Source organism: Pan troglodytes, chromosome 16 (genome assembly GCF_028858775.2).
Source record: "Pan troglodytes isolate AG18354 chromosome 16, NHGRI_mPanTro3-v2.0_pri, whole genome shotgun sequence".
Taxonomy (NCBI): Eukaryota; Metazoa; Chordata; class Mammalia; order Primates; family Hominidae; genus Pan; species Pan troglodytes.
This window is the reverse complement of record NC_072414.2, coordinates 30,862,128-30,889,688: the sequence shown is the minus strand read 5'-3', so window position 1 is coordinate 30,889,688 and position 27,561 is coordinate 30,862,128. Positions and strand designations below refer to the sequence as shown.

The window sequence follows — 27,561 nt, the reverse complement described above, 5'->3', positions numbered from 1 at the left end:
TCAGAATATTGTCCACAAAAATTTCCCCAACCTTGCTAGAGAAATCAACATTCAAACTCAAAAAATTCAGAGAACCCTTGCGAGATACTACACAAGATGGCCATCCTCAAGACACACAATCATCAGATTCTCCAAGGTTAAGGTAAAAGAAAAAAGACTAAAGGCAGCTAGAGAGAAGAAGCAGGTCACATACAAAGAGAACTCCATCAGTTTAACAGTGGATCTTTCAGCAGAAACCCTACAAACCAGAAGAAATGCAGGCCTATATTCAACAACCTTAAACAAAAGAAATTATACCAAGAATTTCATATCAAGTCAAACTAAGCTTGTAAGGCAGAGAAATGAAATCCTTTTCAGATAAGCAAATGCTAAGGGAATTGGTTAACACCAGATCTACCTTTAAGAGTTCCTTAAAGGAGTGCTAAACATGGAAATGGGACACTGTTACCCAGCCACCACAAAAACACACTTGAGTACATAGACCATTGGCCCTAAGAAACTGCTACACAATCAAGTCTACATAAGAACCAACTAACAATATGTTGATGGGATCAAATTGGCACATATCAATATTAACCATGAATGTAAATGAGCTAAACACCATCACTTAAAAGGCACAGAATGGTAAGTGGGATAAAGAAGCAAGATCCAAATGCATGCTGTCTTTAAGAGACCCTTCTCACATGCAATGACACTCATAGGATCAAAGTAAAGAGATGGAGAAAAATCTATCAGGCGAACAGAAACAAAAAAAGAGCAGTGGTTTGTTGCTATTCTTATTTCAGACAAAACAGACTTTAAACCAGCAATGATAGAAAAGTACAAAGAAGGGAATTGCATAATGATAAAGGGTTCACTTCAATAATAAGTCCTAACTATCTTGATATATATGCAGCCAATACTGGAGCACCCAGATTCATAAAATAAGTTCTTGGAGACCCACAAAGAGACTTAGATAACAATACCATAATAGTGGGAGACTTCAACACCCCACTTCCAGTATTAGATCATTGAGGCAGAAAACTAACAAACATTTTCAGGACCAAAGCTTGACCCTTGATGAAATGGCTCTAACAGACATTTAAAGAACACTTCACCCAGAAATAACAGGATATACATTCTTCTCATGTGTACATGGCACATACTCTAAAAATCAACCACATGCTTGGCCATAAAGCAGTTCTCAACAAATTAAAAACAAAACAAAATTGTACCAACCACACCTTCAGACCACAGCACAATAAAAATACATATCAGTATCAAGAAGATCTCTCAGAACCATAGAAGTCCATGGAAAGTAAGCAATCTGCTCCTGAATGACTTTGGGGTAAATAGTGACACCGAGGCAGAAGTCAAGAAATTATTTGAAATTACTAAAAACAAAGATATAGCATACCAGCATCTACGGAACACAGCTAAAGCAATGTTAAGAAGGTTTACAGCACTAAAAGACCAAATCAAAAAGTTAGAAAGATATCAAATTAACAATATAACATCACACCTGGAGGAACTAGAAAAACAGAGCAAACTCAAAGCTATCTGAAGAAAAGAAATAACCAAAATTAGAGCAGAACTGAATGAAATGGAGACAGATAATATAATATAAAAGATCAATGAAACCAAAAGTTTCTTCTTTAAAGAATAAGTAAGATTGATATACTGGTAGCTGACTAATAAAGAGAGAAGATCCAAATAAACAAAATCAGAAGTGACAAAGAGAACATTACCACTGACCCCACATAAATACAAGAAACCCTCAGAGACTATCAAACACCTCTATGAACACAAACTAGAAAACGTAGAAAAAAATGAGTAAATTCCTGGAAACATACAACCTGTTAAGATTGAACCAGGAAGAAATTGAAACCATGACCAGACCAATAATGAGTTCTGAAATTGAATCAGTAATAAATAAATGAAAAATCTAGCAACCAGAAAAAGCCCTGGACCAGATACATTCACAGCTGAATTCTACCAGATATATAAAGAAGAGCTGGTACTAATGCTACTGAAAGTATTCCAAATAATTGAGGAGGGAGGACCCCTCCTTAACTCATTCTATGATGCCAGTATAATTCCGATACCAAAACATGGCAGAGACAGAACCCAAAAAACTTCAGGCCCATATTGCTGATGAAAATAGATGCAAAAATCCTCAACAAAATACTTACCAACCAAATTCAGCAGCATATCACAAAACTAAAAAACTAATCTACTATGATCAAGTAGGCTTTATTACATGTATGCAAGTTTGATTCAACATATACAAGCCAATTACTGTGATTCATTATATAAATAGAACTAAAAGTAAAAATCACATGATCATCTCAACAGCTGCAGAAAATAGTTTTAATAAGATTCAACGTTCTTCATGTTAAAAACCCTCAATAAACTAGGCATCAAAGGAACATATCTCAAAATAAAAAGAGTCATCTATCAAAAACCCACAGCAAACATCATACTAAATGGGCAAAAACTGAAAGCATTGAACTTGAACCAGAACAAGACAAATATGCCCAGCATCACCATTCCTATCCAACATAACACTGGAAGTCCTAGCCAGAGCAAAGAGGCAAAAGAAAGAAATAAAAGGCTTCCAAATAAGAAGAGAAAAAATCAAACTCCTAATTTCACAAAAGATATGATTCTATACTGAGAAAACCCCTAGTCACTGCCCAAAGACCCCTAGATCTGATACACAACATCAGCAACATTTCAGGACACAAAATCAATGTACAAAAATCAGTAGCATTTCTAGACACCAACAACATCCAAGCTGAGAGCCAGATCAAGAACACAGTTCCATTCCCAATAGCCATGAAAGAATAAAATACCTAGGAATACAGCTAACAAGGAAGGTGAAAGATCTTTACAATGAGAATTACAAAATACTGCTCAAAGAAATCAGAGGTGACACAAACAAATAGAAAAACATTCCAGTCATGGACAGGGAGAATCAATATTGTTAAAATAGCCATACTTCTCAGAGCAATTTACAGATTCAATGCTATTCCTATCAAACTACCAATGACATTTTTCACAGAATTTTTTAAAAACTATTTTAAAATGTATATGGAACCAAAAAAGAGCCTGAATAGCCGAAACAATTCTAAGCAAAAAGAGCAGAGCTGGAAGCATCATTACCCAACTTCAAACCATGCTACAAGGCTACAGTAACCAAAACAGCATGGTACTGATACAAAAACACAGACCAATGGAACAGATTAGAGAACCCATAAATAAAGTGCACACCTACAGATATTTGATCTTTGACAAAGTTGACAAAAAAGCAATGGGGAAAGGGCACCCTATTCAATAAAAGGTGCTGGAATAACTGGCTAGACATATGTTTGAAAATTGAAAACTGGACACCTCATTCTACTATGCACAAAAATCAACTCAAGATGAATTAAAGACTTACATGTAAAAACTGAAACTATAAAACCCTCGAAGAAAACCTAGGAAATACCATTCTGGACATAAGCCCTGACAAAAATTTCATGACAAAGGCTCCAAAAGCAAATGCAACAAAAATAAAAATTGACAAATGGGATCTAACTAAACTAAAGGGCTTCTTCAAAGCAACAGAGTAAAGAGACAACCTACAGAATGGTAGAAAATATTTGCAAACTATGCCTTCAACAAAGCCCTAACACCCAGAATCTGTAAGGAACATAAATTAGCAAGAAAAAAGCAAACAATTCCATTAAAAATAGGCAAAGGGGCTGGGTGTGGTGGCTCATGCCTGTAATCCTAGCACTTTCGGAGGCCGAGGCAGGCAGATTACCTGAGGTTGGGAATTCAAGACCAGCCTTACCAATATGGAGAAACCCCATCTCTACTATAAAAACAAAAATTAGCTGGGTGTGGTGGTGCATGCCTATAGTCCCAGATCCTCGGGAGGCTGAGGCAGGAGAATCGCTGGAACCCAGGAGGCAGAGGTTGTGGTGAGCCAAGATCACGCCATTGTACTCCTTCAGCCTGGGCAACATGAGTGAAACTCCGTCTCAAAAAAAAAAAAAAAAAAGGAAAAAGGCAAAGGACGTAAGTAGACATTTCTCAAAAGACATACACATAGCCAAACATATGAAACAATTCTCAACATTACTAAACATTAGAGGAATGCAAATCAAAACCACAATGAAATACCATCTCACACCAGTAAGAATGGCTATTATTAAAAATTCAAAAAATAACAGAAACTGAGGCTGGGCACAGTGACTTACGCCTGTAATCCCAGCACTTTGGGAGGCCGAGGCGGGCAGATCACGAGGTCAGGAGATCGACACCATCCTGGCTAACATGGTGAAACCCTGTCTCTCCTGAAAATACAAAAACTTAGCCAGGCGTTGTGGCAGGTGCCTGTAGTCTCAGCTACTTGGGAGGCTGAGGCAGGAGAAAGGCATGAACCCAGGAGGCGGAGCTTGCAGTGAGCCGAGATCGTGCCACTGCACTCCAGCCTGGGCGACAGAGCAAGACTGCATCTCAAAAACAAACAAACAAACAAACAAAAAACAGAAACTGGCAAGGCTGCAAAGAAAAAGAAATGCTTACACATTGCTGCTGGGAATATAAATTAGTTCAGTCACTATGGACGACACAGCCATAAAAAAGAATGACATCATGTCCTTCGCAGCAACATGGATAGAACTGGAGGCCATTGTCCTAAGCAAATTAATGAAGTAACAGAAAACCAAATACCACATATTCTCTCTTATAAGTGGGAGCTAAACATTGAGTACACATGGACACAAAGAAGGCAATAATGGACACTGGGGCCTACTTGAGGGTGGAGAATGGCAGGAGAGTGAGGATCAATAACCTACCTGTTGGGTAGGCGCATTACTTGGGTGACAAAATGATTTGCACACCAAACTCCCACAACATGCAATGTACCATGTAACTAACCTGCACATGTACCCCCTGAACCTAAAATGTGGGAAATGTGCAAGGTGAAGTAGCAAGTACTGATGTAGAAGGTGCAGCAAGTTAGCCAGATCTAGCTAGAAAATTAAAAGGTGGCTACACTAAGTAACAAAATTTTAATGTAGATAAAACAGCCTTATTTTGGAAGAAGATTTCATAGCTAGGATTTCATAGCTAGAGAGAAATCAATGCCAAGCTTCAAAGCTTCAAAGGACAGATTGACTCTCCTGTTAGGTGACTTTCAGCTGAAGTCAATGCTCATTTGCCATTCTGAAAATCCTAGGACCCTTAAGATTTATGTCAAATCTATTCTGTCTGTGCTCTATGGATAGAACATCTGCTTACAGTAGGATTTACTGAATATTTTAAGCTCACTGTTGGGACTGTTCCTTTCAAAATATTATTGCCCGTTAACAATGCACCTGGTTACCCAAGAGCTCTGATGGAAATATTCAAGAAGATTAACATTGTTTGCATGACTGCTAACACAACATCCATTCTGCAGCCCATGAATCAAGGAGTAGTTTGGACTTTCAAGTTTTATTATTTAAGAAATACATTTCATACCGTCACAGATAGTGATTCATCTGATGGATCTGAGCAAAGTAAATTGAAAACCTTCTGGAAGGGCTTCATCATTCTCGATGTTATTATGAACACTCGAGATCCATGGGAGGAGGTCAAAATATCAACATTAACAGGAGTTTGGGGGAAGCTGATTCCAACACTCAGATGACTTTGAGAGACTCACGACTTCAGTGGAGGAAGTAAATGCAGACATCGTGGAAATAGCAAGACAACTATAATTACAAGTGAAGCCTGAAGGTATGACTGAATTGCTGCGATCTCATGATAAAACTTAAACAGATGAGGAGTTGCTTCTTATGGATGAGCAAAGAAAGTGGTTTCTTGAGATAGAATATACTCCTGGTGAAGATGCTGTGAACATTATTGAAATGATAACAAAGGATTTAGAATATTCCATTAATGTAATTGATAAAGCAGTGGCAAGGATTGAGGAAATTGGCTCTGATTTTGAAAGAAGTTCTACTATGGATGATACACTATCAAACAGTATTGTATGCTACAGAGAAATGGTTCATGAAAGAAAGAGTCAATCAATGTGGCAAACATTATTGTCTTACTTTAAGAAATTACCATAGACACCCCAACCTTCAGCAGTCACCGCTCTGATCAGTCAGCAGTCCTCAACATCAAAGCAAGACACTTGACCAGCAAAAAGATTGCAGCTTGCTGAAGGCTCAAATGATTGTTAGCAATTTTTAGCAAGAGACTACTGTATAGTGTAACCATAACCTTTATATGCACTGGGAAACCAAAAACTTCATGTGATTTCTTTAATTGCAGTATTTGCTTTATTGCAGTGGTCTGAAACCAAACCCACAATATCTCCAAGATATGCCTCTGTTTTATTATATATAATTCCTTGTATGTGTGTAGGGGGGGGGGACGATATACAGAGGATCCTAAGACCACCAAATGTTTAGATAAATACATGAAAAAAAAATAGACCCATAGGATTGATGCACAGTAAGAAATAGGCTGACAGGGGATGTAACTATGGCACAGAATAGATTTCTGAATATGGTAATAGGAGGCTCCCTAGATTCTTTGCATGTACATATATATAAACAGACAAGGTATACTATATAAGGTATGATATACAATGTAATATATCAAGTAGTAATATTGTACATGTATTATAAATTATATTAAATATGTAAGAAAGACTAATATGTAAAAATATATATTAAATAATTTAGATAGCTATGGGTTGGTAGGCGGGTGGATGGGTGGATAGATAGATAATGCCAAGTAGAAATATCTAGTCTGGGTCAGTATTTATCTCTGGATTCTTCTTGTCCATCAGAAAGCATCATCTTTTCATCCACTTACTCCATTTCATGTATTTTCACCCAGTAGCTATTTTCACTGGGTCCAGTTAGAAGAAGGAAAAGATAAACTTATTCATTGGATTTTTCCCTCATATTTGGGGTCTTGGAATTCTAAGGCTGTTGTTTTTATTTGTTTCTGCTTCTAGCCATAAGGGCTTCACTCTGCTAATAGCACTCTGCTCCCCATGAGAATTTTCTTTTTGCTTTTTGTTGCTGTTGTTGTTAGCCAGCAGTGTTTTAGTTACGGAAGTAGATTACATGAAAACTGCAAAAAAAAAAATTTTTGGATGCTTTGTTTTGAATTGTGTCTTTAGGTTTGGTTTGGGGAGGATTAGGGTGAGATGTTTCCATCAGGAAGCCTGAATCCACTACCTTAATAGACGAGCCCATGGTGCAAGTGCAACTAATCACTGTCTAATTCTTAACTTTTGCAAGATTTAGAAAAGATATTTATGATTGGGTTTTATTAAAATAGATATCATATGAGTAAAGGTAGTTGATCTTTTTATTTGAGCTTATTTTTCATTTTATCAGGAAGAGTGCATGTGTTAGACCTTGGAGAGGAGATCTAAGATCTACACCTTGATATTAATAGTATTAGGTAATTTAGCAAACTTATTTTAATGGATTAAATGTTTATATGTATCACATATAGATGTGCACAAAATAGAAATATTAAATCTTAATTGTTTTTATTGAAAAAGATATAAACTATTAATATAGTAGAAAAGAAAACCTTTAATTGCTAAACAAATGTTTTATTCTTAAACTAACCATATCACTTCTATTCAGTTAAGTATATACTGTGAAGCTATATTTTTATTTAAACTGTCCATTAATTAAATATGCTCTTGCTTTTTTAAAAAAAAAAAGAGTTGGTTAGTCAGAAGCTGTGAGTCTACATAAATAAGGATGAATAAGAAAGTTGTAAATTGCTTATAACAGGCAGACTAAATTTTTTAAAAATGCTGCACTTTTAGAAGTGACCAGAAGTTCTTTCTGAATGACTCCATTGATTTCTGGTGTTTTCATTGGCTTTTAAATGCTGGCTTCCATTCTTTCAAAATGATGAGGACAAATAGGACAAGAAATATTATATTGAGTAGGTAATTATATAAATTAGAGTATTTGCTTATCTAGATTGAATCAAGCAGTCTTTTGCCCTAAAATAGTGTTTTCAAAATTACAAAACAAATATAAGCTTAAAAAAATACCTTTTTGTTTTTTTTAGAAAGTTTCACAGAATATGGAGTTGCAGAGATGGAAGTATATATAGCTAGGTTATCAATCTGATGCTTAAATTCCTTGGTGCCAGTTATGGAAATAATTCTACAAATTCCTGGTAAAATTTGTATTTTTCAGCTAACATATACTTGGAGACATTCACAGAAGATATATGTATAAGTCTATATTACCTTGGGTAAATACCCTTCTAAAACAATTTTGTTTATCTGTGTTTTCTGATTTATAGTGATGGCTTGATTTAAATCTATGGGTGTCAGGACTGCTTTCTCTGGCTTTTGGGCTCCAGCCCATATTGCATCTCTACCAAGACACTCCAAACAATCTACTGTGTTATTCTCTAGGGGTGGAAAACAAAGAAACAAAAATAAAATATTACTTTACATCCAGGTGAATTTCTTCAAACCATTTCTAATTGGCTTTCCAGAGGAAATCCTACTGAATTAATTTACATCTCTAGCTGCTACTTTAAAATAACATTTCTCTGGAAGTAGGTGAACAACACTTTCCAATACCAATAGCTAGAGACCAAGCGTACACACACACACACATTTTGAGAGAATGAGAGAAGGGGAGAAAAAAATTGTTTCTTTCAGCTAGTGCACTGAGCAAGTCTTGCACCATTCTTAAGAGAATGAACTCATACTGTGAGCAACTCACAATTAACCCTCCCCAAATTGATGAGGACTCGGGAGAAACACACTATGTATATGGTGCACTTTAATATACTTTTGGCCTTAGTCTGCTCTGGGGTACTTTCCTTGCACAATTAATTGTATTCTCCTATACAACTATGGCAAAAATGAACAAATTCAGATAGCTTTTCAGAGTCCATGTTAAGTGTGATCTCTATCATGACATGATGAGATAGATATAATTTCTGTAAGACAAAGATGTAAGACAAAGACTATATTTCCCAAGTTAAATCATATATAATTAGTTCAAAATGTCATATGTAAATTCCCTTTGCAATTATTATATTCAGAAAGGCATCATATAAAGCAAATTCAAATATATTTTATATTATTGTACAATCACTGCCATATAAAAAGAGGTTAACTTAAAGGAACACTATTTTTTTTGAGAAAGGGTCTCATTCTGTCATCCAGGCTGGAGACAGTGGCACAATCACAGCTCACTGCAGCCTTGATCTCCTGGGCTCAAACCATCCTCCCAGCTAAGGATAGAAAGTAACCCCTGGTAACCACTATTCTACTCTCTGAATATATGAATTAGGTATTTCCAGTGATAACTTATGCACCCTTTTGACATAAAACGCTTTGTTTTCATCTAGGTAATGTGTCAGATGTATAAAATTGTTGATGTTTATCTATCTTTTGACAGACGGGCTGCAAAGGCAGTTTCCTTGACATCAAACTATCAAGGAAGCACAAATATACCACTGGGTTCTTGAATTCCTGCTTTGTGTCACAGGATGCCAAGAGCCCCCCAGACCAAAGTAATCTTATTAAAAATGTCCAAGGAGAAGCAACTCCATATAGGCGGCAGGTTTCCTCAGACAGGCACACCTCTGTCTCCCTTGCCCCACCCCTGCACCCCATCATGAGGTGTGAGCAGTTAGGGTGGTCAGGGATTATGAACAGCCATTGGAGAAAGTATTAATTTTTATTTATGTACTAACCAAATATACTCTCTTAAAGATGGGATATGCATAGCGCCTAGCAGGCATGATTTTATTACTACCCTTATTTTCCCTGAACAGCCCTGTAAATAGCCAAAGGGCCATGGTGACGAAGGAGAGGAGGTGTGTGTACTGGTAACATCAGGAACTAATTTAGTTTAGGCCACAGTCTCAACCCTTGCAGGCCTAAGCATTCCTCTGTAGTAGAAAGTTCTGTGACATGTTAGGGATAAGCCTAGTGTCCAGCTGAACCACTTAGGGAAATATAATCTAGGGCTGGGTTCAAATGGGAGCTCTACATCCTGGGAGTCAAAGTCAGGCTTGGCGAATCACTGAGTCAGAAATTGGTGCTTGAAGACTCGGAAGTAATTCAGACAGTGGCGAACCCACATGCTTCCAGGTATATGGTCAACTCCTAGAGTCAGACACCAGGGAAGGGTGGAACAGTCCCCCAGAAGGTGCCTCCCTTTTGCCTCTCTTGATTATCCCTACTCCCACCTTCATCAGATAAGCGTTATTAAGGCTATTGAAAAGGATTGTGCAATGATCATAGGAGGAGGTTTTTGTTTTGTTTTTAATTTAAGTATTGCAGAAAATGTGCTCTCTTGACAAGATTTAACACCTGCGTAATTGGTCCTCATAGACCAGGGATGGATAAAGTGCCTAGATAAAGTGTCACCACAGCTGCTTTGTACTGTACACGGCATTCCTGAAAAAAGGGATGCACAGATACTGTATTGTGATTGTAACCCCAGAGGCCTTATTCTACACTATTTTCTCCCCCAAATTATAGCTGTAATCTGGGGTACATATTTGAGAGTTCAATTTCTGGTTTTCCTACCCAACAATCTATGACAGATAAATACAAGATCCCAAGCTGGTACCCCTGCCCTGCCACCCTCTGAGTTGTTTCCTTAGTAACTGGAATGGGTCTGTTGTGATCTGGCCACAGCAATGACCTTAGACAAAAATCATGCAGTCTGTACAGTGTTTCCCCCTTGCCTCGGTGGTCCACCCTCGTTTCCCGATGCCCCGCACGGCATCGTTGTGCTATCCTTTGGCCCACATGGGTCTTTCTGTTACCTGTCACCAAGTCACACTCAAAGCAACAACCTTAATTTGGACTTGCAAAGTTTCCTTCTCTACTCAAATTTTATTTGTGCAATTTTTACTTCCTTTGGGGTCTTCTTCTTCAAAGTCAAGAAGATTGAAGCTCCATGTAGGAATTAAACCTCTGACTTTGGACGTGTTATCACAATTTTCTAACCTACTAAGCAAAGAGGCCATATTTAAGTCCAACACAAACACTTTGTCCTCACATGCTCCAGCCCCCATTGCAGGAGGAGAAAATTGTGCTGGTGTGTTTAAAGGCTGAAAGTAAAGGAAGGAAACCTTAAGCCAAGTAAATTGAAAATAAATATTATTTTTCTCTAAGGCTGCACCAATGTGAAAAATCTCCTTTCAAGAAACAACCTTTGCTATTAGCTCTCGATGTGCCAAAAAGTCAGTGATGGTAGCTCCTAAAGAAATTAAGTTGATACTTTTTCTCAGATTGTAAACTCAGCATTATTTAGAATCTCTTCTAAACTTCCAGCATTCTAGGGTTCAAAAATATTTAAGTTTCCAACTGAAAAATAGAGAGGATTTATTTTGAAAATCTTATTGGCAGCTTTGTCTGCCTACATAAAATTGGATAATTAAAATATTTTATAAAGTTTCCTAGAAACACACCTAAATGCCTAAATGGCATTTAAAAATGATCAGAATGGTGATTATGGCCATTGGATCCAGAAATACACAATGTCAAAATGCTATAAACAACTAGGCTTGGCTGGGTGCGGTGGCTCACACCTGTAATCCCAGCACTTTGGGAAGGTGAGGTGGGCAGATCACAAGGTCAGGAGTTCGAGACCAGCCTGGCCAATATAGTGAAACCCCGTCTGTACTAAAAATACAAAAAAAAATTACCTGATCATGGTGGTGGGCCCCTATAGTTCCAGCTACTTGGAAGGCTGAGGCTGGAGAATCACTTGAACCCGGGAGGTGGAGGTTGCACTGAGCCGACATCGCGCCACTGCAGTCCAGCCTGGGTGACAGAGCAAGACTCCGTCAAAAAAACAAAAAAACAAACGGCTTTGCCTTTCCTGGGTGAGCAAAAGTGATGTACAAAAAGGAAATATGTGAACCAAAAGACATAAGTCGCCTAAGATTGATGTGATCCTTGACTTTTTAAAGTACCTGGGAGGAGAAAAGTGGAGAAATCAAATGAAGGCTGGCAACTGAGTATTTCCCACAAATGGGTGTCTTTTTTCTGTATTTAGTGAGCCTTCTTTCCTCAGTACCATTTATTTTTCTTATCAATTAAGGTTGGGTACTAAGTTTCCAGTGTATTCATTTTGAGTATCAAATAAGAGAAACAACTTTGGCTGGTGGTCTCTCCAGATATATTTTATCAGCTTGAGAAGCAGTTCTAGAATATGTAATGCAGCAACCTCATTCTCTGACCCAAGCTTTGTGTGTTTTCAGACCATCTGTAGTGTACATGATGACATTCTCTGCCTCAATGTTGGTTATCTCTTTGGAAGATTGAAGTAGAAATGCTTAAGTTTTGTGACCTCAAAACACTGGAAACCTGTGATTTTCCTCTTTTTCAGACATACTAATACATTTCTTCATACATCACACTTGTTTCAGTTCTTTATTCTTGCACTTGATCTAAAAAGTCAACAATTAGTTAACTTTGGAAGTTCTTTGAGATTGAAGATGATGAGCCAGGTACTCAGTTCCTTGTTTGGGAAAATGGTAGTTTATAACTATGTTTCTGTTTAATTATAACTCCTTTCCTGATTATAAAAGTGATACCATCCTGTTGTTGAACATATAAAAGGAAAAAAAATCCCACCAATCAAAGATAACTACAGGCCATCTAAGGTATGTGTGTGCATGTGGGTGTGTGTGCATGTGAAGGCAGGCTGAAAATATGATTTTGTACTCCATATTGTACTAAATTATAAACACCTACTCACAGTACTAAAAGTAGTCTGTATAAATGATACTTAGAGGCCACATAATATTCCATTGTTTGTTTATCCTATTAGATTGAGCCATATGGAATTGCCAGTATTTAATCTTTTAATCAACAAAAAATGTCAGTTTGATGTGGTTCAACTTAGTAAAATTTAAATTTTGTTCCCCAGTTATTGAACATCATGTCTAGCTTTGTCAAAATGTTTTTAAAAAGTTACCTGGGAACGTTCATGAACATATCTGTATTAGTTCACTTATTTAACCATTTCTTCAGAATAATTTCCAGGAAAAGAAATAATTGATTTGAAAGATAGAAAAATATGGAGGCTCTTCCACCTATTTTGAAATTGCTTGCAAAAGGGTTGTAGCAATTTGTATTCTTCTTGACTATGTACCCTACTCTATCAATTTTACTCTACCCTCACAGAAATTGAGGATTATAGTATTTTTATCTCTGCTAATCGTGTGAATATTATATGCCATATTTCTTAACATGTCTATAATTAGCACATTTCATATTTGCTTCAATTTTTCCAATTTTGTTCAAGATGATAAAAACTCAATTCAAAAATATATGAAACTACTTGAGAGGTAGGGCCCAAAACCTAAAATGGAATTGGGTTTAACATCATGATATTGAATTACTCTTATTACCCCAGATCCATGATAACAGACTGTCTTTAGTAAAACATAGGAAACTACAGAGATGCTTGCAATTGAATTGCCACTATTTTTGACTTATATGAAAAGGATGTCAACTTTCCTATTGTAATTAAGTCATTTGCATGCAAAATATATGCCTGGATTCCCCGTATTTCTTCGGTAGAGGAGATTTTTTTGTTTTGTTTCAACCTCTTAAAGGATCAGTAATTTTTCTATCCTTAAAAGTTATTATAACAGTCAAATAAATGACATGCGCAGTTCAATTATAAAATGCTAAAAACTTGGGAGGTAGGACAAAGCAACTGTGTACAACAGTACCTGGAAATTTCACTGTCTTTTTCACTGCAAATCAACTTAGTTTTGTGGCTGTAACAGTCAGGAATGGCACACCTTTATGCACAGAAAATTATGATATGTTGCATTGAATAGAAAGTAGGCCGGGTGCGGTGGCTCACGCCTGTAATCTCAGCACTTTGGGAGGCCGAGGCGGGTGGATCACAAGGTCAGGAGATCGAGACCATCCTGGCTAACATGGTGAAACCCCGTCTCTACTAAAAATACAAAAAATTAGCCGGGCGTGGTGGCGGGCACCTGTAGTCCCAGCTACTCAGGAGGCTGAGGCAGGAGAATGGCGTGAACCTGGGAGGCGGAGCTTGCAGTGATCTGAGATCGCCCACTGCACTCCAGCCTGGGCGACAGAGCAAGAGTCCGTCTCAAAAGAAAGAAAGAAAGAAAGAAAGAAAGAAAGAAAGAAAGAAAGAAAGAAAGAAAGAAAGAAAGAAAGAAAGAGGCCCTATTGTAATAAATACAGATTCAACTAATTCAGTTACTATGCACAAGATAATGAAATTTCCAGAATATTACAAATTTTAATGGTGCAGATTATTAAAACTGGGGTCATCTTGGAAATTACAAGATATATATAGCCATATAATAATACCATCATGTCACATTTCTGTACAGCAATGAAAGAAAATTTTTTTAAAAAATCTTGTCAATGTCTGTGTAAGCATGACCAAATCATTGCCCTTCTTACCCTGCATCCAGCATTTCAATTAAGATTATCATGGTATGCCCAAGCGTATACTCTACTCTGTGTTTTTTCCTAGACATTTCTAATCCAGAAATTTCTGCTTCCACTGCTTCCACATCAGATAGGCCTGAAATTAGACTCTGAGAGGGATGAAGGCATCGATTACTAGGGTAGATGCAGTGGCTGCCCCCTCTCTCCAGGTACCTTTGGGACGGCTCTACCTTCACCACATGCATAAAGGAATTCTGACTACTGCTGAGCTCATGCTGAATATCCAGAAGCATGATGTGAGCCCACCACAGCCTGACTGCCAGGCTCTTATGTGAGCAGGGATGAAAATAAACAGCAGCACTCTCAAGTCTGCTAAGATATCTTTATTAGTGTCTCTTATGTAAAACATTTCCGTCTAAGATTTACACATGCCCAGTGATCCTTATATATATTGATAAGGGAAATTCACAGGTTTTCTATGAGAATATTTTCTGTTTCCCTCTCAATGTTAACATTCAAAACACAAGGTAAACATGTTTAGGAATATATTGATGACCTTTTAATGGACAGTAAAACACACAAACCCATACATAGGTTTGCTGAATTCAAAATAACCTGAGCCACTTGAGTACCATTTTCAATATCCTGTTCGATTTATTACTTGGATGCCTTCCTTGTAGTTCACACCCTGCCCCAGTTCGTTAATAGTACTTGAAAATCCAAAATGCAGACATTTTAAACTCAGGATTCCAGCAACAATTACTTTAGATGTCCATTGCTGAAGATTTCAATTACATCTTAAAGCTAATCTGAACATCAGGCAAATGACAGCTTCACCAAGTATTCAAGTGATATAGCATTAAAATTGTCATTCTGGTATTGCTACCTTACAAAGACTTAGATTATTAGGACATCTGATTTTCTGGAGCCATCAAAGTGCTAGGATCATCAGTTTCTATTTATACTGTTACCAAAACACCAGGGGTTCAGTCTAGGTCCTGCTGCTCACTGCACTGAAAGTCAGTCTCTCAGACTTGATTATTGCTAAGGCAAAAGGCTTTAATCGGGTGCTGCAGCTGAGGAAATGGATGATCAGTCTCAAATCCATCTCCCTGGCCAAGTAAAATTAGGGGTCTATATAGCAAGAAAGAAATGTAACAATGCCTAAGAAAGCAGAAATGAGGGAGAGGTAAGACAGGAATCCTGATGAATGAGCGATCTAGCATCTGATTGATTGTCTGGAGGGGCGATCTGGTGAGTTTTAGTTCTTTAATATTTGTTTTGAGAGGCCTGAATGTGTTTCCTGAAGAAGGAACTCAGATACAACAAATGTAAGTTTCCATCAGGAGGGCAATTTCTGTTTATCAAAAAACTATCTATGGGACTATTGGGTAGATTTGAATACTACATATTTATACAAATAAGAATTCTCAACATTAGCATTACTTAAATCAAAATTAAGAAATATGTTGCAGACAGGACCAGAACTAAAACTACATCTTTTTCAATTAAACCACTGTGGTTGTGTTGCAGCAAAATACTATATGGTCATTTTTAATTAATGTTGCTTATTTTACTATTATTAATTTTTTATTTTGTTTGTATTAAATCCAAATTTCTTTGTATAGTTACATAAATTTTTTTAATATAAGGGATCTATTGCAATATTTATTTTGAATATGCTTACGTAACAATGTAATAAAAATAATTTGTGTCAAGGGAATACTCAGGTCTAGCAGAATTCATTTTCTTTAGAGTAAAAAGTGTATTACATTTAAGAAACACTGTATTAAATGAAAGCAAATATCTTACTTGGATATCTTCAGTCTAAGTGTAGCACCTTATGTATTGTGGTTTTATTGTCCATTCTCCACCTGAAACCACATTTTTCAGCTTTTCCCAGGCTTCCTAATTTTCATGTTAGTGTTCTCAATTTTGGCTATACATTGTAATAGCTTAAGGAATTATTAAAAGCTTATGATGCCTAGATCCCATCCCCAAGAGATTCTGATTTAATTGGTCTTGGAAGCCTGGGTGTCAGGATTTGGGAACAATTCCCTAGGAGGTTCTAATGTGCAGCTGAGGTTGAGAATTATTACATTGCTCTGAAAGACTAGAAATACAGCATCTTTAAAGCTCATCCAGAAAACCCGAAAGGGCCCCTGTAGGCCATCCACACCACCAGAAGTATTGCCTTGTAGAGCAGACATTTTTATAAAAGGCATCATCTCAGACTATATTCACCAGCTTGGAGCCACATGCTCCACAGTGACTTCTCTGCTCAGTGGTGTATATCACTGGTAATTAAGCAGAGAGGAAGCTGGAGTCACAAATGTGATATAGACAAAATTCTGAGAGTTATTTCAAAGATAAAGAAGGAATCAGTATTATTTGAGAAAATTTCAATAATATTGAAATAATAAATCTATAGGAATCAAAAATGAAATTTGGAAAATACAGAATCCCACTCAGACCTTAAAGATGCTGTTCAATCATCAAAGAAGAATATAAACATTATGTATTGCAATTTTTTTTGTATTACTCTCTGTTAAGAACATTGTTGCCTGGGCGCAGTGGCTCACACCTGTAATCCCAGCACTTTGGGAGGCTGAGGCGGGTGGATCACCTGAGGGCAGGAGTTTGAGACCAGCCTGGCCAACACAGTGAAACCCCATTTTTACTAAAAATACAAAAATTAGCCGGGCATGGTATTGCACACCTGTAATCCCAGCTACTACTCAGGAGGCTGAGGTGGGATAATCGCCTGAACCCAGGAGGCAGAGGTTGCAGTAAACCAAGATCGCACCACTGTACTCCAGCCTGGGTGACCGAGCGGAGAGAGACTCTGTCCCCCTACATGCCCCCCAAAAAAATAAAAAATAAAAAATTGTTGAAGGCAATTTAAAAAAAAAAGAATCTGTACTGAAGAATTATAAGCAGAATATAAAATCAAGTAATTGCTCTAGAGCATGAAAACATTATTTAAAAATCAAAGTGAATAGAAGAGGAAGATCTAGAGATCCTAGCTTAGAGATTTATTCTGACAGCTTGAAATGGTAGACAGTACATGATGCTGAATCAATCAATGTGATAGATATAAACTTTTCAGAATTGAATTTAAATAATGGCCTTTTATCTTTTTCTGTTTTAAGAAGACTTAAATTTACTAGGATGAAAGAATTAGAGAAAAGAGATAAAATTTAGTGTTAGAAGGTGGAAAGCACAAGGTAAATGGAAGACCTTAAAACTAAATCATAAACCAGAAGAGCAAGCCAATTCACAGAGCAAAACCTAGAAAAAGTTCAGAAATTGATGGAATCAGTTACCTTTGTAAGTGAATTCAAATGACTGCCTAAAATTATATATGAGAAGCATTAAAATTTGAATGCCACTTTCAGTTAAGATCTAGAAAACTGCAGGTGAGTTTCATCTCATTCTAACAACAAGAAAAAGCCAGATAATCTATAAAATCCTAAACTATCTTCAACCTATTATGGGGCTCACTTTGCAAGGCAACTAGTGACCTAAATTCTAAGTCATGAGTATCCCCTGCAAGAAGAAATGGAAAAGATGGACTCTTTTACCTATGGAGATGAATGCCATACAAGTTAAAATAAAGAGACAGAAATTTTAATAAAACCTTTAAAGGGCAAATGTAATAAAACCATAAAAGGCAAACGTACTCTATCATGACAGTTTAGAATTAATGAGAGGACTAATAAAAGGAATATCTGCACTCACCACCTTTTTTTCCCATGGGCCTCCATTGGGTGCTCATAAGAAAGACTAGGAATGGGGCAGAATACCTGAAAGCCAGGCTTGGTGGCCAAAAACACTTCAGAACTTCTCTTTCACGAAAAACAAAAGACATAATCTACATAAATCTCTAAGAAAAAAAGGCGTGTAGGTGTTGGACCAAGATTTCATCATTCCTTTCTTAGTACTTGATAGAACAGTAGAAAAAAAAAAATCAGTTCCTAGCTAACATGGTGAAACCCCATCTCTACTAAAAATACAAAAAAATTAGCTGGGCGCGGGGGTGGGCGCCTGTAGTCCCAGCTACTTGGGAGGCTGAGGCAGGAGAATGGCATGAACCTAGGAGGCGGAGCTTGTACTGAGCCGAGATTGCACCACTGCACTCCAGCCTGGCTGACAGAACAAGACTCCATCTAAAAAAAAAAAAAAATCAGTAAGGATTATAGAAGACTTGAACAACACTGCCAACCAGTTTGACCTGACTGACCTTTGCAGAACACTCAACAATGCAGAAAATACATTCTTTTCAGGAGTGCTAGGATCATTCACCAAAATAGACCATATGGTCTAGTCTAAACAATGTAATTTAAACAAAATAGGCCATAGAGACTAATTTAACCAATCATAAACTAGTTTCAAAGGATACAAAGAATACAAAATATTTTTCTGGCATGATGGATGCGTAATAGATATTTGGAATAACTTAATAGATCTTTGGAAAATTCCTAACATTTGGAAATTATACAACATGCTTTGAAATAACAAACAGGTCAAATAAAAAACCATAAGAAAAAATAGTAAATAATTTCTAATTTCTGATTGAAAATGAAAAAAGAGCCTTCCATTTCCAAAATGACAGAATAAAAGCAAGCTGGTGTTACTCTTCCCCCACAGAAGAACAAAAACAAATATACAGCACTGAGATTATAACCAGCAATATCCCAAACTCAAATATGAGAATGAGATAGTTCCTAAAGTCACAGAGAAGTAAAACAACTCCAAGTAGATAGTAAGAGAATCAGACTTCCATATCCACGATGCCCTTCCTTGCAATCAGCCCAGCACCAAGTGCAAGGAAAATTTCCAGAGTCCTCACCATCTGAGTTTACTAGCAGGAGACCTGTCCCTGTATCAACCCATGGGAAGCATCAGAAGTGTCTGAAGGGAGAAATATCCCTGAGGACAGCCAGAGACAAAGCAGGAAGGACTACCATCCCCTGTTCAGGAAATTCTGCTCTGTAACTCAGCCAAAGGAGATGCCAAATCACAGTGGCTGTTCAGCAGCAGTATGTTGTAGGAGATTTGTTCCATAGGTCTCTGGGTACAAACCCCTAGCCAGCGCTCTCATACTACCAGGATATTCCCTTTGAGACCTCCCATATTCAGGATGGGCAGTACTCTGATAATTTACTAGAACCAAAGAAAATCTAGGCTTAGGGTGTCAGCTACTGTCTAAAAGGAGGAAGCAATCTAGTTGAAAAATTAAAAAGAAAGAAAATCAACAGACAAATTACAAAGAACCTCTATGCAAACATATCCAGTAAAAGGCAAAATAAGCCAGACAAAATAGTCTGAAATAAATACTCCTTCAATGCAAGTACATAGACCTACATCCACAGGAAACAGTAGCAAACAGGGAAACATGATCCCCTCAAATGGATAAAGCAAGGAACCAGTGACTAATCCTAATGAGATGACAATATGTAAACTCTCAACCAAAAATTCAAAATAGCAGTTTTAAGGAAACTCAACAATCTTTAAGATAACAGAAAAAAGCAATTCAGAAATTTCTCAGAGAAATTTAACAAAGATACTGAAATAATTTTTTTAAAAATCAAATAGAATCTTGGAACTGAAAAACACATTTGCCAAACTGAAGAATTCTTAGAGGCCCTCAGCAGAATGGAACAAGCAGAGGAAAGAATCAGTGAGCTCAAAGATAAGCTATTAAAAAATACACTGTCAGAGGAAAAAGAAGAAAAAGAGAATAAAAATAAATGAAGATCACCTAGAAAATATAGATAATTACCTCAAAAGACCAAATCCAAGAATTCTTGGTATTCAAGAGGGAGTTTAGGAAGAGCAAGGAGTAGAAAGAAATAATAACAGAAATAATAAAAAATAAGAGAAATAATAACAAAATTTTCCAAAACTTGAAAAGAGAGAAATATCCAGGTACAGGAAGGTCAGAGAATACCAAAGAGATTCAACCCAAATAAGACTAACCCGAAGCATACAATAATCAACCTCTCAACCGTCAAGGACAACAAGAGGATTCTAAAAGCAGCAAGAAAAAAGAAACAACATTTTAAAGAGCTCAAATTCATCTGGCAACAGACTTCTCAGAGGAAATCATACAGGCCAGAAAGGAGTGGGATAACATTTTTTAAATGGTAAAAGAAAAATATTGCTATCCAAGAATATTGTATCTAGCAAAGTTATCCTTCAAATATGAAGGCATGATAAAATCCTTCCAGACAAACCGAAGCTGAGAGAATTCACCACCACCAGACCCATCTTACTAGAAATGCTAAGAATTCTTTAATCTGAGAGGAAGAACAACCAATGTGCAAAAAGAAAACATTTAAATGCAAAAAATCCACTGGGAAAATTAAGCATGTGGACAAACAGACTACTCTAATATTATAATTGTGATGTTCAATCCACTCATAACTCTAGTATGAAGTCCAAAAGACAAGTCTATTGAAGACAATAATACTTACAGAAACCTGTTAAGAGAAGGTAATATAAAAATACATAAATTGTGAAAATGAAGCCAAAATGAGGGGGCAAGGAAATGGAATTAAAGAGTAGAAATCTGAAAAATGTTTTGTTTATTTCTGTTCTTTTCTTTGTGATCAAAGGTAAGTTTTCATCCCTTTAAAGCAACTTGTTGCATCTATACAATGTTTTTTGTAAGCCTCATGGTGAGACCACAGTGAAATGACCTGTAAAGGATTCGCTAAAAATAAAAGGGAACAGATTAAAACATTCTACTAGAGAAAATCACCTAGCCACAAAGGAAGACAGTAAGAAAGGAACAGAGGAGTTCAATAAACAACCGGAAAACAAGCAACACAATGGTAGTAATAAGCCCTTACTTATCAATAACAATGAATGTAAATGAACTCAATTATCCAATTAAAAGGCATGGAGTTGCTGAATGGATAAAGAAACAAGACCCAATTATATGCTATCTACCAGAAAGCCACTTCACCTCCAGAGACACAGACTGAAAGTGAAGGGGTTTCCATGGAGCTGGAAACCAAAAAAGAGCAGGAACAACTATACTTATATCAAGAAATGGACTACAAATTAAAGACTAAAAAGACAAAGAAGATCACTATAGAATGATAAACGGTTCAATTTAGCAAGAATATGTAACAGTTAATAAATATTTGTGCACCCAACACTAGAGATCCCAGGTATATAAAGCAAATATTAATAGATCTAACAAGAGAGATAAACTTCAATACAATAACAGATTTCAACACCCCACTCTCAGTATGGATAGACCATCCAGACAGAAAATCAACAAAGAAACATCAGCATTAAACAACACACTAGACCATAGATACGACATTTATAGAACATTTAATCCACCTGCTGCAGAATATGCATTCTTTTCATCAGCACATATAAAATTCTCCAGAAGAGACAATATATTGCGCCACACAAGTCTCAGCAAATTCAAAAAAATAGAAATCATATCAAGTATCTTTTCTGAACACAATAGAATAAAACTAGAAATTAATAACAAGGAAAACCTCAGAAAATACACAAGCACGTAGAAATTAAACAACATGCTCCTGAATGACCATTAGGTCACTAAAGAAGTTAGGAACAAAACTTTAGAATTTTTAAAAACAAATTAAAATGGAAACACAACATACCAGAATCTATGGGATACAACACGCACAGTACTAAAAGAGATGTTTGTAACAATAAATATCTATGTCAAAAAAGTAGAAAGCCTTCAAATAAACAACTTAGTGATGCACCTCAAGGAATTTAAAAAGCAAGAATGAATCAAACCCAAAATTAGCTGAAGGAAATAAAAATCTGAACAAAAATAAATAAAATTGAAACTAAAAAACAACATAGATGATCAATAAAATGAGAAGTACTGAAACTAAAAAAGTAATTAATGTAATTTTTATATCAACAGCCTGAAAAAAAGGATATGATCTCCTTAGATGCAGAAAAAGCAAAATTCAACACCCATCTATAATATAAGAAAAACAGTAACAAACGAAAAATTCTCTCAGCAAACTAGAAGAAAGAAAATTGCTCAATCTGATAAAGGACAGCTTCAAAAATCTGTAGCTAATATCAGACATAATGGTGAAACACTAAATTCTTTCACCCTAACAGCAATAAAAAAGCAAGAACGTCTGTACTTATGGCATGTATTTGACATTGTGCTATATGTACTAGCCACTGCAACAACACAGATTAAAAATAAATAAAAGGCATACAAATTGCAAAGGAAAAAATTAAACTTTTCTTTATTCACAGACTTGATTGTCCACCTGGCGAGTCCCCAAAGAGCTAACAAAAGGCACTGGACCTTGAATATGACAAGACCACAGAGTAAGTAAAAGGTCAAATATAAAATCAAAAGTACTTCTATATTCTAGGAAAAAACAATTGTAGTGACATGATCCAATTGAGATTAAAAAAAAAAAATTCTGGTTAACTGTGAATCATGGCAGGTGATGGCATACTCAGAAGGCGGCCATTTAGGAAAGTTCAGTATTCCAGCAGGTGGTAATGATCAGTTGGCCTGGAGTGATGATGGAGGTGGAGAGTTGATTGATTCCAGAAATGTTTAAGAAGTAAAATCAATGGGATCAGCAATGGATTATTCATGGGAGAAAAGAGAGGTGTTAAGGATCACCATTTCTCCTGGCTTTTGTAAATGGGTGAAAGATGGTGCAGTTCACCGAGGAAAAAAATTCTACAAACAACAACAAAAAGAAACAGATTGGAAACACAAGTCATATGTTTAGTTTCAGATACAATCAGCCCAAGGTACCTTTGAGACTCCAAGACAAATCAGATATGCCACTCAGAAGACTTGGCTTAAAGTCATCTGCGCCTACTTAAAAACTAGTTGGGGAGTGTTTTACTTCCAATTATGTGGTCAATTTTCATGAGGGGCTTAAAACCTAGATGATGGATTGATAGGTGCAGCAAACCACCATGGCACACGTATACCTATGCAACAAACCTGCACATTCTGCACATGTATCCCGGAACTTAAGTAAATTTGTTTTAAAAAATGAAACAATATTAAAAAAACTAGTTGGGGTTCAAATCACCTAGGTAGAAGTATAGAATAGAAAGAGAATAAAACCTGGGATTAACCTTCCAAGAAAGCAGCACTTAAAGGCTGCGTAAGAAGGATAAAACTGGGGAAGAGGAAAAAAGAATAGTCAGCAAGATAGGGAACAAAGACATTATTTGTCTTAGATGCTAAGAGAAGAACGAATCATCAAAAACTACTTATTCTGAAAAACAGCTTCCAAAAATTATGTGATGTGATGAATTAAGATTTAATTCAAAAATAGGAGCAATTATAGTGAGGAATAAAGTTGGTTAAGCAAAGAGAGATGAATACGTGAAAGTAATTTTTTAAATCAGAGATAAAATCATGCAGGTTGTGCTTTTTTCAAAAGAATTTTAGATTCTGTTTAACGCCTTTATTTGCCCTAAATTCTACTTTGTCTGAAAATAATTTTATTAATGCTACTTTATTTTCTCCCAATTATCACCAACTTCCAATTTTTAAATCTTCTCTTCAGGTCTTTCTTTCGTAGTCTCTTTTGTTGCTATAGTTGTAACTGTACAAAATGTTTCGAATAAGCCAAGGAATGGTTTAGAGGGGAAATAAAAGCCCTTGTTTTGATAATTAGATAAATATAGAAGACATTAAACCAAATGTTTGCAGTGATCATTTCTGGGTGTTTAAATTTCATATGGATTTTATACCCACCTGTATTAACTAAATACTTTAAGATAAATGTGTATTACTTTTTATATTTTAAAATATGTCATAAAGTATTAATTTTTTTTAAGGAGACACCATTTTCCACCTATTTTTCTTATTCATTGGTTTACCCTTTTTGAGTTGTCTGTTACAGCGTTTTTCTCTTTTTCTACTGGGTTGTTCTTCTTCAAACTTTTCTAAAGCACTCTATATATTAGGCTTGATATCTCCATATATTGTGTTTATTACCTCTTTTCTGTTACACATATTTATGTTTTCTCCCAGTTTATCATTTTAACTTTATTCATATCAGTGGCCATATAAAAGTTTTAATTTGTATGGAGAAAAATCTGTCAGTTTTTTCCTATGTGTCTTGTTGGTACATATCAACTATTTTAATAGTGAAAATAAGGGTAATAAATTTGTAGCATTATATATTTGCATAAATTGTGACACAACTATGAGCATAAAGCAAACAAAAAGTATTTATCAACATTTAAAATGTTTACAATTTCTCATTAAGAAATATAGTAACTGCAAACATTATGATTCAGTCTTTTTACTATATAAACACACAGGAAATGAGGACTGAAAATGGATAGTTATCTTTGTGCAGTTTAATTATAGATAGATTCTTTATGCTGTTTTATATTTTTCAGCTTTGTTTCCTGCAATGTACAGAAAAAAATGGCTTTTATAGGAAAAAAAATCTTCAAAAGTCATTTTAAAAATAAAAGGACATATATGAAAGTGATCATAATGATATACAAGATTAAGTCACTGAGTGGATAAGTGGGGATTAAGGGAAAGAGGCTATTTAGGATGCTTCTAACATTTTGAATCTGGACACCTAAAAGTATGTCCTTGACAATTAAAGGGTATGGGAGGAGATCAAAATGAGGAAAAATTGAAGAGTTCTGCCTTACAAATGTTGAGTTTCTGCTGACAGTGCATTGTCCATGTATGAGTCATTTGAAAATGTAGAACTGGAATTCAAGATGAGAGATACAGATGTAAAAGTCATAGGAAAATTAGTGAAACATGAGCATTTTCAGAATAGGTAATTCCAAAAGGAGATCTATCAAGAGAAGGAATTTGAGGCCAAATCCTTAAAAAACAGTAATGTTCAAGGGAAACAAAGAGCATCTTCTATGGTCTGAATGCATCCCCACAAAATTCATATATTAAAAGTTATTTGCCAATGTGATGATATTAAGATGTAGGGCCTTTGGGAGGTGATTAGGTCATAAGGGTGGAACCCTTGTGAATGGATTAGTGCCCCTATAAAAGTATTCAAGGGAACTAAGGCTAGGCCGTTCTCCCTTTCTGTCCCTTCTGCCATGTGAGGACATAGCATTAGTCCCTGCTGAAGGATGTAGCAACACAATGCCATTTTGGAAGCAAAGCCTGGGCCCTCACCAGACTCAACCTGCCAGCATCTTTATTTTGGACTTTCCAGCCTCCAGAACCATGAGAAATAAATTTATGTTGTTTATAAATTACCCAGTTTCTGGTATTTTGTGATAGCAGCACAAACAGACTAAGACAGTACCTGACAAAGGGCATAGAGCAGGAGATACCAGAGCTGATGAAAGAGAAACTGAATGGCACACACCTGAATTACCCATCTTGTGGATGATGAAGAAGGTAAGAAGAAGGTCTCAAGGAGGAAATAGTGAGCACATAAACATGCTGCTGTGGTTAAGAATATTTAATTTCTGCTTTCATACTTCTAAGTAGGAATCCATATGGCAAAGTGCCCCATCATCTTTCACCCTAACCCTAAAAGTCCCCAACATAGCCTTTTTATCCTCCTCCTACCTTCAAAACCTACAACCAAGATATATATATATTTTCCAAATTAAGAATAACAGAGGAGTGCTTGGGGGTGGAAATCAGGGAGTTAATTAGGTGGTGCTGGGGCAACAAAATTCTATGTTTAGAGAGGGGAAAGAGCAACATTTGCTCTTGTCTCCTGGCACCTCAATACGAAGAGCTGGATTTCTCAACAACCTTGGCCAGATTCTATGAAGAAATGAAATAATAAGGAAGAGAAAAGCGCCTAAGTAATGGCAGAAAATGACCGAGTTGCCCCTTATGGAAGATAAGAAGTTCTGTTCTTTGAAGACCCAGGTCAGGGTAAAGACATCTGAAAGTCCTTTCATGAGTCCTTAGTGGAAGAGAAGAGAATCACTTCCCCCTTGCCAAGAGCATTCCTCAACAGGAATACCAGGCATTGCTGAGCAGCTCTGAATGGAGTACCAAGCCCCATGCCACTCCAAGGGCTGGGTCTGAGTGACTGGTAGTAAATGCCGTGACGTCAAGGACAAGCAAGGGAATGCTTCTCTTGTCGACACAGATGGCTGGATGTTTTGGTTTTCATTTTGTTTTTTTGTTGTTGTCATTTTCTCACCTATTACAGATGAAGAGGAAGGACAAGGACTTTTTTAGGAAGTTAGGGAAGGATCAAGCTCTCTGAAAGAGAAAAAGATAGAGTCAAAAAATTTGAAACTTTAAAAAAATATTAGCTACAGAACTAAAGAAAGAAGAACATAGATCCAGAACTGAAAACAAATTTTAATGTATTAAAAATGATATTTATGAAGGAAAAATTGTTTTACAAATAAATATGTACCTGTGCCAAGATGACATAACAGACCATTGTCTGATTGGATATGTTATTAATTTTTCTGAAGACAGAGCAAAGGAGTCAAAGATCAACCCCTTTGATACCACTTAAGCTAAACTGAAGGTAAAGCAAAAAAAAAAAAAAAAAAAAAAAAAAAAAAAAAAACCCTCAGGATAATAATTGGAGAAACAGCTTGCTTAGGAAAGAAGAGCTCATACATTTTTCTCTTAAATCCAAAATGAAAAACCAATATTAAAAATGGACAGAAATTTGATTTGTTTAAAACCAGAGTTGCTCTTGGAAACAAGTAACAAGGACAGTTTGTTCATTGCAGTAGACCTAATAAATTCAAGGCACCAAATGTGTAATTGGAAGTTTGTTATCATTTGGAAAGATCTTTCTTTTTAAAAGCACAGGCGCCCACCAGCAGTAGGTTGGTGTCAAGCAAATAGCCAAGCCAAATAGCGGTGACTTACTCTTTGGCTTGCAGGTAATTGGGGCCATGAAACCATTTTTCAGAGAAGTCCAAACCCCGTGAGGAATGCCTGGGAGGAGGGAATAGAGCAGGGGAGGCTGGAAGGGAGGTGGTGGGGGTCATAATGAACCGGGAAAGAACACCAGTACACGTATTGGGATTAGGGACAGAGAAGTTTTACAACTTTTGAATCTAAAAAAGACAAGTATTTCTTAAGCAGACATTGATACGGGAGATGATTTACAATAATAATAATAATAATAGATAAT

The 27,561-nt window shown here is 36.3% G+C and overlaps 1 protein-coding gene across 1 annotated transcript in view; it reads left to right on the top strand.

Moving 5' to 3' along the window:
- The window catches only part of LOC134808489 (uncharacterized), a 722,781-nt gene that overhangs the window by 667,859 nt on the left and 27,361 nt on the right, over positions 1–27,561 (top strand). The window contains exon 7 of the mRNA XM_063794423.1: positions 22,715–22,789. Coding sequence (XP_063650493.1) covers positions 22,715–22,789 — 75 coding nt within the window. The remainder of the gene's footprint in view (positions 1–22,714; positions 22,790–27,561) is intronic.